Raw genomic sequence first — 15,816 nt, forward strand, 5'->3', positions numbered from 1 at the left:
CCTGACCAACATGGAGAAACCCTGTCTTTACCAAAAACACTAAATTAGCCAGGAGTGCTGGCAGGCGCCTATAATCCCAGCTACTCGGGAGGCTGAGACAGGAGAATCACTTGAACCCGGGAGGTGGAGGTTGCGATGAGCTGAGATTGTGCCTTTGCACTACAGCCTGGGCAACGAGCGAAATTCTGTCTCAAAAAAAAAGAGTTATTATAATGTAAAATGAAGCTCCAAAAACAAAGTAAGAACAAGACACAAACTTAAGAAAACAACTTTCTAGGATGAAATGAAAAAACAGTATTTGGCAAGTTTATATATGATAGTATGAGTGACCATAGTTTTTGGTTTGCGTAGAACAGTCCCTTTTTTTTTGAGACGGAGTCTTGCTCTGTTGCTGGGCTGGAGTGCAGTGGCGCAATCTCGGCTCACTGCAACCTCTGCCTCCTGGGTTCAGGCGATTCTCCTGCCTCAGCCTCCCGAGTAGCTGGGACTACAGGTGCATGCCACCACGCCCAGCTAATTTTTGTATTTTTAGTAGAGACGGGGTTTCACCATGTTGGCCAGGATGGTTTCGATCTCCTTACCTCGTGATCTGCCCACCTTGGCCTCCAAAGTGCTGGGATTACAGGCGTGAGCCGCTGCGCCCAGCCTAGAACAGTCCCATTTTATACCCATTGTCTAGGTGTGATTATTAATAGTACCTTTTTTTTAGTTTTTAAATTGTCCCTCTTGGCCGGGTGTGGTGGCTCACGCCTGTAATCCCAGTACTTTGAGAAGCCAAGGCGGGCGGGTCACCTGAGATCAGGAGTTCGAGACCAGCCTTGCCAACATGATGAAACCTCATCTCTACTAAAAATACAAAAATAAGCCTGGAATGATGACAGGTGCCTGTAGTCCCAGCTACTCTGGAGGCTGAGGCACGAGAAGCTGAGATTGTATCACTGCCCTCCAGCCTCGGTGACAGAGCGAGACTCTGCCTCAAAAAAAAAAAAAAAAAAAAAGTCCCTATTTATTAGCTTTTATATTTAGCACTTTTTTTTATCTTAAGAATAAGAAATGTTAGAGCTAAAAAGGAAGTGAGGGGTTATTGGATTTAGTCTCTTCTTCTTAACGTCTTTTGGCTAGTTAATGATAGAGGTGGGACTAGAACCTAGGTCTCCTGATCCCAGCTGTGCTTTTTCTTCCTGTGAAACTGCTTAATACAGTTGATTTGATTCTGAAGAGCTGTAGTGAAGAACAGTGTGAATAACCTAAAATTCTGTAGTAGAGTATTTTTCTAATTGTATTATGTTTAAATACTGCTAATGACCTGTGCCAACAAAATATCAGGTCTCATTGATTGTTTTAATATAGTTATTTTGGAGTACTTTTAAATTAAATGCAAAAGAAGCTTCTAAAACATTGAGATACTCTATTATTTTAATAGTATTCTTCATGAATTCTTGTTTACATTGTTAATTGGCAGAGTCAGCTTTTTTTGCCATGGTAAAACTTATTATTTTATTAATATTAATATCCAGATTATTGAAAATGCTAGTGATTTTATGTTTATTTCATGATTTTAGTTCTTGGGCAAACAACAAAAAGCAATGAAGACAGTGGTTGGAAAATAGTATTTATGAGGAGAAGTTAAATAAAAATAATTTTAACTACAAATTAGAACATGAAGGGAGAATAATAGCTTTTTGTCTTTTTTTTGTTTGTTTTTGAGCCAGGGTCTCACTCTGTCACCCAGGCTGGAGTGCAGTGGCACCATCAGTGCTCACTGCAGCCTTGACCTCCCGGGCTCAGGTGATCCTCCCACTTCAGCCCCCCACCGAGAAGCTGGGACTACAGGCGTGTACCAGCATGCTTGGCTAATTTTTTGTAGAGACAGGGTTTTGCCATGTTGCCCAGGCTGATCTCGAACTCTTGGATTCAGGCAATCCATCCACCGTGGCCTCCCAGAGTGCCAGGATTACAGGTATGAGCCACCGTGCTCAGCTGAGAATAATAGTTTTTAACTTAGAGAATTATATAAAATAAATTATTCAGAAGAGCATTGCAAAAAGAACAGAAAAATATTATTTTGTACTTAAAAATATAGTTGTTTAGTTGCTAAATGTTGAGAGACTCACTTTATTTTTATTTTTTTGGAACAGAGTCTTGCTCTGTCGCCCAGGCTGGAGTGCAGTAACATGATCTCGGCTCACTGCAACCCCCGCCTCCCAGATTCAAGTGATTCTTGTGCCTCAGCCTCCTGAGTAGCTGGAATTACAGGCACATGCCACCATGCCTGGCTAATTTTTGTATTTTTAGTAGAGACAGGGTTTTGCCATGTTGGCCAGGCTGGTCTCGAACTCCTGGCCTCAAGTAATCCACCTGCCTTGGCCTCCCAAAGTGCTGGGATTACAGGTATGAGCCACTGGGCCTGGCCAAATTTAAATGATAGTAATCTAAAAAGTAATGGTTCTTCAGTCTGAAAAGACAGAATGAAAGGTACGAATTGGGTGAGTTTTGCATTTGTTCACCTACTAAAGTTAGAAGAGCACTTTTTTGTTGTTAATAGATTTATTGATTTTAAAAAAAGATACATGCTTGGCCAGGCATGGTGGCGTGCACGCGTAATTCCAGTTACTCAGGAGGCTGAGGCTTGAGAATCACTTCAACCTGGGAGGCGGAGGTTGCAGTAAGCTGAGATTGCACCACTGCACTTTAGCCTGCACGACAGAGCGAGACCCTATCTCAAATAAATAAATAAATAAATAAATAAATAATGCATGCTTAATTTTGAAAAACCTTGAAACAATACAAAGTAGAGATTGTGAGTGGGGAGGGTGTGGAGAGAGAGGGACTTGGAAGGAAAAGAGAGAGTGAGTACAGAGAGGGAGAGAGAGAATTACTTTAGATGTCTCCATTTATAGATAACTTATCACTGTTAACAGTTTGGAGACCTCTTCAAGTATCTGTCTATGGAGAGCTCCTGTTAAACCTGTAAAAAAGCAAGATGGTACTTGGAAGCCCAATCTTGTTCAACACAGAGCAAATATTTGGTGGGTTGATGATGTGAAAAACTGTAAGGAGTTCAGTAAGTCTTTAAATCCATAAGTAATAGTCTGTAATAGTTAATAATGATCAGGGGAGCTAGATGTGTTTTAGGCTGTGGCTATAACCTTTATTTGCTTACTTGATAGAATGCCATCTTCATTGGCTATTAATGTCAGAGGCAGGCTTTTGGGGTAGACTGTTCATGCATGATATCACCTGATATATAAATTCTTACGTTTTTAACTAGATGGCTTTTAATAAATTCTTAGGGGTAACCAGTTCTTTTAAGAACAAAGAAGAAAAATGGGTTTAAAACTATAACAGAAAGTTAGGAGAGACCTTCTTAACATTTAGAGTTTTAAATATTGCTTTGGAGTTATTCTCTAAAGTCCTTAAAGGACATACTCCCACTCAGGTGGTTTCAAAATTAGTATTGAGTTTCCTTTTGTTTCCTCATTCATATCCTTCATCATTGTTTGGTATGCTGACCTACAACATGATAGCCCATGATTATCTGGAAAAACAAGAAGGGATTTGATAATTTAAAGAATGTAGGAGTGCTAAATGTTAGAGAAATAATGGAATATGTGGAAAATTCCACAAGTTTAAAAGGATAAAATATGCCAGCAAATGTATTTTTAAGGATTTGGCAATAATTTGAGTAGATGCATGGTGTTTTCCAGATGAGGGAACAAAAGCATAGAAATGGGAAACGTTTGGAGGACATTGAATAGAAGCTTTATGTACTTGAATAATTAAAGAAAAACTGGAGATACAGGCTGCTACTGGTTAGTTGAATGCTGACTATAGAGTTAGGAATTTGTCTTCTAGTGAAAACCTTGAAGTTTTTTGACCAGGAGCTAACAAAGCCATGTTTTCTAGGAAGGCTGCAGACAGTGTGCAGAAAGAATGGGGGTTAGGGAGAGTGGGAGACTTTAGGCAGAGGAAGTGATTGATAGGCTATGGTAATAATCCAGGAATGAGGCATTGGACACCTGAGGAGAGTAGTGGCAGTGCTGTCCCTAGGGCCTGTAAAAGTCTCAATTTTCCATTAGGTTATAGTAATGCAGTTAGATAAATGGTGCTAAAATTACTTTTCATAAGTTTTATGTAATACTGTGCAAAGGAAACCTTGTTACAGGGATATATTTTCAGCGATTAATGCTTGCATATTGTATTTGCATAATATATCACATAGAAAGGTCTGCTTAAAGATTTCGTGCACATTTTCAGAAGTCTGGAATGTATGAGGCTTTGCAAGGTGTTTTTTAAGTTTCTGTATCTCTTCTAAGTTCTTTATTAGAACAACTTGCTTTATAAGGGGCTACCACAGAATGAATGCTTATCTACCTGACCCATTTCTCTTTTCTGTAACTATGGTGGATGTCTTTGTCAGTTAGATGTAATGTTGAGATTCTTCATCCATACTGTTTACAGGTTTGTTTTTGTTTTGTTTTGTTTTGTTTTTTTGAGGCAGGGTCTCACTCTGTCATCCAGGCTGTAGTGCAGTGGCACCATCTTGGCTTACTGCAACCTCTGCCTCCCAGGTTCAAGCGATTCTCCTGCCTCAGCCTCCCGAGTAGCTGGGATTACAGGCACCTGCCACTACACCCAGCTAATTTTTGTATTTTTAGTGGAGACGGGGTTTCATTATTTTGGCCAGGCTGGTCTCGAACTTCTGACCTCAAGTGATCCATCTGCCTTGGCCTCCCAAAGTGTTGGGATTAGAGGCATGAGCCATGGTACCTGGCCCCTCTTTACAGTTTCTTTGCTGAGCATATGTACTTTAATCCTTTATTTCTAAAGACCATTTCTTTTTCTCTTTTTATCTCCTCAGATTACTAATTCATTTTCTCTTGAAACCCCGTCTCTACTAAAAATACAAAAAATTAGCCAGGCGTGGTGGAGGGCGCCTGTAGTCCCAGCTACTTGGGAGGCTGAGGCAGGAGAATGGCATGAACCCGGGAGGCGGAGCTGGCACTGAGCCGAGATCGCGCCACTGCACTCTAGCCTGGGCAACAGAGCCAGACTCTGTCTCAAAAAAAAAAAAAACAAGATTTTTGTTTTGTTTTGTTTTGAAGGAAAAAATGATCACGGTGCTTGCTATTAAAGATAGGAGTGGAAAAAGATGAAAGAAATTATAGTTATTTTGAGCCATCCGAGGAAAGTAAGAAGAAATTTTCATATATTAGTTTTAAGAGGGAAGTCTGGCGCAATTCTTATTTTCTCCCAAATGTATCATTGTATTAAAAGAGATAAATTAGGTACTTAGAAAATGTGACTTTTTGACAGTTTTCTAGTTCTGATTAGCAAAAATTTGGAACTGAGACCTAGGTAGAAAGTAGCTTTATGTCTTGACAAATATTTTCTATTTATAATTATTTAATAACTAAAATGTGTACACTGGTGATGCTTATATATGAGGGATTTGCTGTTGTGCAGAGATTTAGGTATGAACATTACACTTAGGCCTAGAGTGAATGCTGGTCAGTACTGCTGAACCATGAAACCCTTGGATTTCTACGCCAGAACCAGTCAGTATCTTGAAGTCCTTTAACCCATGAGATCCTCTGTCATCTCTTTGATTAGATTGTACATTATAAGCATTAACTTCAGACTTTGCTTTGGAGAATCCTACAGACTATTAAGGCTTATAAACAAACTCCTTAGGTTAGCATTGCACAAAATTATGTTGTTCTGATTTGAAACTGTCCAAATTTGTATTGCTAAATATCCCCTGATCTACTGTCTTGGAGATCAAATGTTTGTGTTCCATTTGACTCCAGGTTCCTCAGGTCTTGCAGACTTTGGGCTTTCTCTATTTGCCTGTCCTCTAGTTGTCTACTTTGTGGCAGTACTATAGTTGTTGGCTGTGAAGAGAGCAGAGACAATAGAAGGGAGTTGGTCAGGAGGCCTGGTGAGGGTGGTGGGAATGAGACAGAATTTGGGAGCAAAGGAAAAGAGTAATTGAAATATTTCTTGCAGTTCTCATTATTTTTGCTTATTTTATACTTCTGTTTTTTTTTTTAAATCATTTTTTCTTTTTTCTTTTCTTTTGTCTTTTTTTCAGAAACCCCATTTCATTTCACTTTGCCTAAAGAAGGTGATACCATCCCACCATTGACTGGTGCAACCCCACCTCTTATTGGGCACCTAAAATTGGAGCCCAAGAGACACAGTACTCCTATTGGTGAGTGAATAAAAAGTAATGATATTTAAGGCAGAATTTCTGAGATATCATTATCTACACAAGTGATATTTTAGATCTGAGGAGTTGGGTCTGGCTAGTAAGGTTGATTTTTGTTTTAGGGAGAATAGGGTTATGAAGTCTGGTTCTGTGATTTTACTACTAGGAGATGAGGGGTAAAGAGGGGAAGGAAAGAAAGGGTGGAGGGAAGTAAGAAAGAAAGAGAATACTTAAAAGAATTTTATCTTATTACTTGCAAGGCAGTAGAATCTGCTTGGAACAGGAAGTAGGGTAGAAGTACTATTTATTCAATACCTTGGCTAATTAATCAGTCTGTTGCTTGACAGGGCAAGAAAACTTAGATCCTCCTTCCCTGAAGCAGCCAGTAGTCTTCAACATTAACCTATTTGTTTTCTCTAGTCAGTGCTGGGAGGTAACAATCATGCCGTCTGGAGTCTCCTGCTACCTATGCCTGATGCTGGCAGATGTGGGTTGGCTGAGGGCTCATGCAGCATCCTTTGTCCAGATGCAGAAGTGGAACTGAATCCTGTTGCTCCTCTTAAGACCAGGTGTCAATACTAGTTCGTAGTTGTTGATACTTATGACAGGGATCTATCCTAGGAACCTCCTTCAGTCCTGCAGAGCTGTGGAGCCAAACAGGCAAATTGATGACCTTGAATTGCTGTTTTTTGTGTTTGTATTTTAGTGTTCTTTTTTTCTTCCTCCTTGCCTGACTTCTTTCAGGTATCAGCAACTATCCAGAAAGCACCATAGCAACCAGTGACGTCATGTCTGAAAGCATGGTGGAGACCCATGATCCCATACTTGGGAGTGAAAAAGGGGATTCTGGGGCTGCCCCAGACATGGATGATAAATTATGTCTAAGAATGAAACTGGTTAGTCCTGAGACTGAGGCGAGTGAAGAGTCTTTGCAGTTCAACCTGGAAAGTAAGTTTTATGTTAATCTTGGGTAATTAGTAGCTGCAGATCATCTGGGGAGTATTGATTATAATCTAGTTATAATAATTGATACTTCTATATTTATAAATGTATTTGTAAAGTCTTACACTCATAGATTTAATTCTTTGCTTTTGGCCAGCCTGTCATGTTACTAAAGATACTCTGTTTTATAATCTCCATGTTATAGCTTGTTTCTATTAAGTCTGTTCCTGTGTAATTGGTTTCCCTATTCAGAAAGACTTCAGAATAGGGTAGAAAACTTTAGGACTGTGGATTCACATTGCAGATTAATGTTGATTCTTTCTCACATGAATTAGAAGTTGTTTGGTAGGGCTAGGATAAAGAGAGGATACAAGGGAGGGATGCAAAGTAGGGACCAGATGCTGAAAGGCTTTTTACATCATGCTGAGAAGCCGAAGAATTTTAGGCAAGGGAGTAATATGATCAGATTTGCCTTTAAAAAAAGCATCAGCTGAGTCTTTCAAAACCTTGTGCCTTTGTGCATGATGGTTCCTTTTCCTTGCATTTCCCGTATTCTGTTCTCCTGCCTGGTAAATTCTACCCAGTCTTTAACCAGAAAGTGAGGTCATTGGTAGTGGAGCTGGAGATGAGGGATGAATTTGAGGGGTGAATAGGCAGACTCATGGTGCCAGGTGAATACGGAAGTAAGGGAGAGGAAAAAAAGAGAGAATGACTCTTCACGTATACTGTATCATCTCATTTCCATAATAGTACTCCCAAGTAGGTATCTGCATTTTCATTTTATTGGTGAGGAAACAGAGTAAGAGAGGTTTTTAAGTTACATGTCTAAGGTCACAATAATTGGTGCTAGGTGGAGGTGGAATTTGAGTCAGACCTAACTCTGAAGCTTGTAATTTTTTCATTCCAGGTAATTTGTAAAAGCTGTGTAAGGGGGATTAGAAGAGGAAGAAATCTCATAAAGGAGATTATAAAGGAACGTTCAGAGAGAAGGAGAACTAGGAGGGTATATGAAGCCATGGAAGCCTATGGGGAGGAGAGTTACAAGAAGATAATGTCAGGCACTGGAGCAAGTTTAGTAAGATGTGTCTGGAAATACACTTTGACTTTGGCAATTAGGATCCATTTGGTGACTCTAGCAAGAGCCATTTCAGTGCAGCAGTTGGGGTGGGAGCTATACTGAAAGTGTAATTGAGGAAGGATGAGGAAGAGGAAATGAGGCTGCAAATGTACTCTCTACTTTTGAGAAGTTTATGTGAGAGAAGAAGAGAAAATATGGTGAGTTAGAGGGAAATGCAGGGTTAAGAGAGGATTTGTTATTTTTAGGCTGGGAGAGGCCTGAGCAAGTTTATAGATTTTAACCCATTTATGCCTAGTGTTCCACTATTGGAACGCTAAGCTTGTGGGAGTTATTTATATCCTACTGCTCAAGGTCATCACCAAGGTCTGATTTTTCACACAAAAAAATTTGCAACCTCCAGCATAAATGGGTTAAGGAAGGATCCAAAAGAGGGAGGCATAGATTAAAGACGAGGGAATTGGGGGAAACGGTTGATGAATTAAGGCCCTGAAGGAGTTGGGAGGGGAAGCTATTGAAGACTACACAGAATAGGTTAGATAAGCAGGACTTCTTCTTCCCTGAGACCAGAGAAAAGTAATTTTAGCTAATATATTTTTAGCTCTTACTGTATGCCAGGTACTTCACATGTATAGCTCATTAAATCTCATAACAAGCCTATGAACTAGATCCTATTATTATCCTCCTTTTACAGATGAGGAAACCGAGGCACAGGAAGGTTGAGCACCTTCCCTAGACATAGCTAGTAAATAGAGTAGCCTGGACACAAATCCAGGAAGTCTGGTTCCAAATCTTTAATGCTGTGGTACTTAACTGATTTGAATCTTAGCAACTCAGTAGGCCGAGTTAAAGTATTACATGGTTCCATCCTTACTGTCATCTTCTCTGGAATAAATAAGGGCTTATTGCCAGGCATGGTGGTTGGTGCACTCCTATAATCCCAGCAATGCCAGAGGCTGAGGTGGGAGGTGTGCTTAACCCCAGGAGTACAAGACCAGCCTGGGCAACATAGTGAGATCTCATCTCAAAAAAATAAAAATTTTAAAAAGCGTTTGTCGAGAGAGAGTATATGATAGCCTTAAATCTTACTTTACCTTTGGATCTGAAATTACAACTAGCTAAGTGTTAAGGATGATTATATCAGTAAATTTTACTACCTTTCCTAATACCAGAAGCATAGTATCAAGGACTGTATTCAGTGTTACTTACATCATTTCATTCTCACAACAAACTTTTGAGGCTTGTTGTGTTTTTATCTTATAGAGGAGGAAACTGAGACTCAAAATGACAAAGTAGTTTACTCCTAGGTTGGACTATTAAGTGCAACAGCCAGGGTGTGAGCCAGGTTTCTATTTCAGAGCCAGGGCTCTAACTGAATTTCAGCTGCCTCCCTGATGGACTGTTTAGATTATGTTGGGTGATGAATATTTTAGAAATAACTAAAAAACATTTAAGGGTTGTTTTCTCTAAGGCTGGTATAAATTGTAAATGAACAAATTTTAATCCCTTGAAATTAGTGACATTGTTGTGAGAATATGGGATTTTTTTCAGTATGACCTTTAATTTGTTGCTGCATGTTCTTGAATATGTCCTTTTTGTTTTCTTTTTTTTTTTGAGACAAGGCTTCTCTCTGTCACCCAGGCTGGAGTGCAGTGAGGTGATCTCGGCTCACTGCAGCCTCCATCTCCCAGGCTCAAGCGATCCTCCCATCTTAGCCCCCTGAGTAGCTGGGACTACAGGCACGCCACCACCCATGCCTGGTTAATTTTTGTATTTATTATAGAGATGGGGTTTCGCCATGTTAGCCAGGCTGGTGTTGAACTCCTGGGCTCAAGCGATCCTCCTGCCTTGGCCTCTCAAAGTATTGGGATTACATGCGTGAGCCACCATGCCTGGCCACCCTTTATTTTTGGTGTCTGTCCTAAAGCACGTTGGGAAGAACTTGGGTACCTTCTATTTGTGGGTGCTCTGAAAACTATTTAAAATTAGTTCATCAACCTAAAATATTTTCTACGTATTTTATTAAGTTCTTTCATTTCTAATTTGTTTTTAATATGATATAAATTTAAAAAATTTTTTGGTTTTTAATTTTGTATTATTACATACTTTTTAAACTTCTTATATGGGCAGAGATGAATTGGGATTCAGAAGTTTAATTTTCATTTAAGAATGTTACTGCTGGCCGGGTGTGGTGGCTCATGCCTGTAATCCCAGCACTTTGGGAGGCTGAGGTGGATGGATCACCTGAGGTCAGGAGTTCAAGACCAGCCTGGCCAAGATGGCGAAACCCCATCTCTACTAAAAATATAAAAATTAGCCAGGCATGGTGGCGGGCACCTGTAATCCCAGCTACTCGGGAGGCTAAGGCAGCAGAATCTCTTGAACCTGAGAGGCAGAGGTTGCAGTGAGCTGAGATCATGCCACTGCACTCCAGCCTGAGCGACAGAGTGAGACTCTGTCTCAAAAAAAAACAAAAAACAAAAAACAATATTACTGCTAAGGGCTAGGTGTCGTAGCTCATATGTGTAATCCCAGCACGTTGGGAACCTGAGGCGGGTGAATCACCTGAGATTGGAAGTTTGAGACCAGCCTGGCCAATGTGGTGAAACCCCATCTCTACTAAAAATACAAAAATTAGCTGGGTGTGGTGGTGCACACCTGTAATCCCAGCTACTCGGGAGGGTGAGGCATGAGAATCGCTTGAACCCAGGAGAAACAAGTTGCAGCAAGTCGAGATTATGCCACTGCACTCTAGCCTGGGCAATGGAGTAAGACTCTGTCTCCCAAAAAAAAAAAAAAAAAAAAAAGTTATTCATTGTATTGTATTTCTTGCCAATCTTATTAGTCTTTTATAGGAAGTTTGAAAGAAAATTGATTGGTGGAAGTGAGAAAAACTTGTACATTAAAATTACAAGAAATAGCCAGGTGCAGTGGCTCTTGCCTGTAATCCCAGCACTTTGGGAGACCGAGGCAGGCGGATCATGAGGTCAGGAGATCGAGACCATCCTGGCTAACACGGTGAAACCCCGTCTCTACTAAAAATACAAAAAAATTAGCTGGGCGTGGTGGCGAGCGCCTGTAGTTTCAGTTGCTAGGGAGGCTGAGGCAGAATGGCGTGAACCTGGGAGGCAGAGCTTGCAGTGAGCCGAGATTGCGCCACTGCACTCCAGCCTGGGCGACAGAGTGAGACTCCGTCTCAAAAAAAAAAAAAAAAAAAAAAAAAAATTAAAAATATCTGGCCTGCACTGCAGCCTGGGTGATAGAGCAAGACTCCATCTCAAAATAAACAAACAAAAAACAAGAAATCTGGCAGATCACTTGATTTCAGGAGTTTGAGACCAGCATGGGAAACATGGCAACACCCTGTCTTTGCCAAAAAATACAAAAAATTAGCTGGATGTGGTGGCGCATGCCTGTAGTCCCAGCTACTCGGAGGCTGAGGCACCAGAATTGCTTGAACCCGAGAGGCGGAGGTTGCAGTGAGCTGAGATCACGGCGCTGCACTCCACCTTGGGCGATAGAGTGAGACTCTCTCAAAATAAATAAATAAATAAATAAAATTACAAGAAATGTTTGTATGTTTATACTTACTAATTTTACTTATTTTTATTTCTTTTTGTTACCTGTTGCAAATACTAGTAGAGCAGAGTGAAGGTTTTAGGTGTGATACTAACTAAATTCTGTTTCTCTTTCCTTTCTCTTCTTGGTTTTGTTTTTATTCAGAGCCTGCAACTGATGAAAGAAAAAATGGATCTACTGCTGTTGCTGAGTCTGTTGCCAGGTAACCAAAGCTGGATGCTATTTAGAGTTTAATACGAAGCTACTGGTAATGAGGGTAGATGGTTTATCAACAAAGGAAAAAAGTTAAAATGAAAAAGTTAAAATGAGACTCTTTCATAAAGGATTTAGCAATGTTCTGAATGGATCATAGACTTCTTAATTAATACTTTTTTAAGTGCAGTGAAGCTTTTTTCTAGACCTAGAACTAAGATAATTGAAATTTCTTTTGTTCATGTGAGAGTTCCTCTCCCCCCTTTTTTCTGTTGCTGATACAAGAGTCTCCACAATCTCAGGATTGTTGATCCAATTGATGAGACAAAGAAGGATTAACAAGAGATAGCTACAGACCTTGTTCCTTCTCCAATGGCATACTCAGCTGCAGCCTCAGGTCATTTTCTCTTCTGCCTGCCAAATTAACTACTATGTTGAGCTGTTATTTTTGCTTTGTCATGAATGTTGTAATGCTTTGAGGACGAGTATGACCCCATACTGAGGTTTTGGTTGGTAAGCTTTGCCATCTGGTGGCTGTGAGAGTACAATTGTTTCAGGCATGAGTCATCCAGCATGAAAACACTAATAGCAGTTGGTGAAATATAGGCAAGAATTCTTTTTTTATTTTCTTTTTTATTTTTTGAGCAGAATCTTGCAGAATCAGGCTGGAGTGCAGTGGTGTGATCATGGCTCACTGCAACCTCAACATCCTGACCTCCAGTGATCTTCCTGCCTCAGCCACCTGAGTAGCTGGGGCTACAGGCATGTACCACCTCATCTGACTAATTTTTGTATTTTTTGTAGAGATGAGGATCTTACTATGTTGCCCAGGCTGGCGTTGAACTCTTGGGCTCAAGTGATCTGCCTGCCTTTACTTCCCAAAGTGCTAGGATTACAGATGTGAGCCACCATGCCCCACCAAGAATTCTTAAATTAGAGGCTAGGCGGGTACTGTAAATAACTAAAGTGGCTAGGTACAAGACAGAGTGTTGAGGACAATGGCAAACTGAATGTATGGTCCATGTGAAAGGGTGTGCCCCACTCAACTCCAGCCAGTAGTTGTCATGCGAGACTGCAAACTTATTGTTGCCACATCTTTGTTTTTAAAAAGAAATCTGGATTTTTTTTTTTTTTTTTTTGAGACGGAGTCTCGCTCTGTCACCCAGGCTGGAGTGCAATGGCGCAATCTCGGCGCACTGCAAGCTCCACCTCCCGGGTTCACGCCATTCTCCTGCCTCAGCCTCTCCCAGTAGCTGGGACTACAGGTGCCCACCACCACGCCCGGCTAATTTTTTTTTGTATTTTTAGTAGAGACGGGGTTTCACCGTGGTCTCGATCTCTTGACCTTGTGATCCGCCCGCCTCGGCCTCCCAAAGTGCTGGGATTACAAGCGTGAGCCACCGCACCCGGCCAAGAAATCTGGATTTTTTAAAATATCAAATAAAAGAGGCCTGTGGACTAAATGTGACCTCACTTGTGAGTTTCTGACCTTTTTCAAAGTCTTTTGATCTGTTCTTAACTATGTCTTAGAGAGATTAGTTCCTCTCTGGGCTATTGTATATTTAATCTGAAAGATAAGTACGTTAGAGTCCTTTTTCATTTGAAGATCCCTTAATGATAGGTAGTCTTAGAAGTTGAAGAAAGTGGAGTGTGTATCTGGTCCATTTGGCTTTAACAGAATTTTTAGGCAGGAATAAGTTGTTATTAGTCTGTACATGTGCATATTCAGAGGGAACAGAGTATGTTGTTGAAGCTTCTAGAACTCGGTAGAAAGTGGAGAGGAGAAAATAAGGAAAAACTTGGAGCAGAGAGTTGGAATGGTGGATCATAGAATGAGATGAAATTTTTGATACTGTTGTGAAGAAAATTTTCTATGTAAGAATCTAAATTAAAAAAAATTTGACTTGTTTGCTGTTGGGTTCACTCTAACAAATCATCTAAAGTAAGCTCTGTCACAATACTGGAAGTGGTCCTTGGTTCATCTGCATTTAGGTGGAGATTTTTTGTTTGTTTGTTTGTTTGTTGGAGACAGGGTCTCACTTTGTCAACCAGGCTGCAGTGTAGTGGTGCGATCACAGTTCACTGCAGCCTTGACCTCCCAGGCTCAAGTGATCCTCCTGCCTCAACCCCAGAAGGAGCTGGGACTACAGGCACCTGCCACCAGGGGCTAATTTTTGTATTTTTAGTAGAGATGGGGTTTCGTCATGTTGCCCAGGCTAGTCTCTAACTCCTGAAGCTCAAGTGATCCGCCTGGCTCAGCCTCCCAAAGTGGTAGGATTACAGGTATAAGCCACCGTGTCCAGCCTACGTGAAGCTTTTAAGTGTTGTTTGTAACTGTACTGTGTTCTAATTACTTGCTGTCACCTTATTTCTTAATCATTTTACTATAGAAGGTTTCAAGCATATACGAAAGTAGAGAGAGTAGTATAATGGACTGCCATGTATTCATCACCCAGTTCCAAAAATTTCTTATGGCCAGTCTTGATTCATTTATATTTCCAGCACCCCCCTCCCTACTGAATGATTTTGAAGATAATTTCAGCATTATATAATTTTATCTGAAATACTTCAGTGCTGTCTCCAAAAGATAAGGATTCTTATTTTAAACTTAACCATATTACTATTATCATACTTTAAAAAATTGACAATGGTTCCTTAATATCATAAAATATTCAATGTTCAGATTTCTCTGATTGTCTCATAAATGGTGCTTTACAGTTTGACTCAAGATCTAAATAAGGTCCACGTATTGCATTTGGTTATGTCTCTTTAAGTCTTTTAAAATACAGAGTACCCCTCCAGTTTTGTTTTGGTTTTGTTTTTTTTTTTTTTGTTTTTTTTTGTTTTTTTTTTGCCTCTTGCTTGCAAATTATTTGTTGAAGGTACAGATTGTTGTATGGTTTTCTACATTCTGGATTTTGCTGATTGCATCTTTATGGTATTTAATACAGTCCTCTGTCCACTTTATTTCCAGTGAACCTTGAGAATTTTAAATTATGCTAATTCAAAACAAGTATGGAGAATTTGCATTTTGGTGTAAGGTGGTTTGGAGTTTGATATGCAGAGAAAGCATTTGATTTCCTCTGTGCATAAAAGGATAATCTCCAAAAGTACTTTTCTTTTCAAAGTTAACAATATATTGCTTTAATATATTGTCTTAGTCCCCAGAAGACCATGTCTGTGTTTAGCTGTATCTATGAAGCCAGGCAAGAGAATGAAGCTCGAAGTGAGGATCCCCCCACTGCACCCATCAGGTAAGCATTATTTTTATAGAATCTTTTGGGCTCCATTGGGTCACAAAATGTTTGGTGCCCAAATCCTAATATGTACTGTGCTATGGTTTGAATGTGGCATGTGTTGGAAACTTAACCCCCAGTGCAACAGTGTTGAGAGGTAATTAGTGGTATTGGTATAAAGCTACAGAAGTTGGCCACACATACACAAAAAAGAGGTAATTAGGTCATGGGGGCACTGCCCATATGTATGCATTAAGGCTGTTACAGTGAGCATGGGTTGATTATAAAAGGCTGAAGGGGTAGTTTGGCCCCCTTTCCACCTTCTTGAATGCACCCTCACCATGTGATGCCTTCCACCGTGTTACAATGCAGCTAGAAGGCCCTCACCAGCTGGCCGTCTAGATGCTAGTGCCATGTCCTTGGACATTTCAGCATTCAGAACCATGAGCCAAATCCTGTAAATCTCTTTTCTTTATAAATTTCCCAGTCTGGTGGAAATTCTGTTATAGCAGCAGAAAACAGACTAAGATGTACTGCTACTATTTTGTGAGCTTGAGCTTACCTTTTTTTTTTATACCTTG

General features: G+C 40.2%; 1 protein-coding gene across 3 annotated transcripts in view; it reads left to right on the forward strand.

The window, feature by feature from the left end:
* The window catches only part of TP53BP1 (tumor protein p53 binding protein 1), a 111,549-nt gene that overhangs the window by 61,244 nt on the left and 34,489 nt on the right, over positions 1-15,816 (forward strand). For all 3 annotated transcript variants that reach the window (XM_030814210.1, XM_030814209.1, XM_030814211.1), the window contains exons 13-16: positions 6,095-6,214; positions 6,956-7,159; positions 11,952-12,009; positions 15,161-15,253. In XM_030814210.1, the coding sequence (XP_030670070.1) occupies positions 6,095-6,214; positions 6,956-7,159; positions 11,952-12,009; positions 15,161-15,253 (475 nt within the window). The remainder of the gene's footprint in view (positions 1-6,094; positions 6,215-6,955; positions 7,160-11,951; positions 12,010-15,160; positions 15,254-15,816) is intronic.

The sequence above is a fragment of the Nomascus leucogenys genome, chromosome 6 (assembly GCF_006542625.1).
Source record: "Nomascus leucogenys isolate Asia chromosome 6, Asia_NLE_v1, whole genome shotgun sequence".
NCBI classification, from domain to species: Eukaryota; Metazoa; Chordata; class Mammalia; order Primates; family Hylobatidae; genus Nomascus; species Nomascus leucogenys.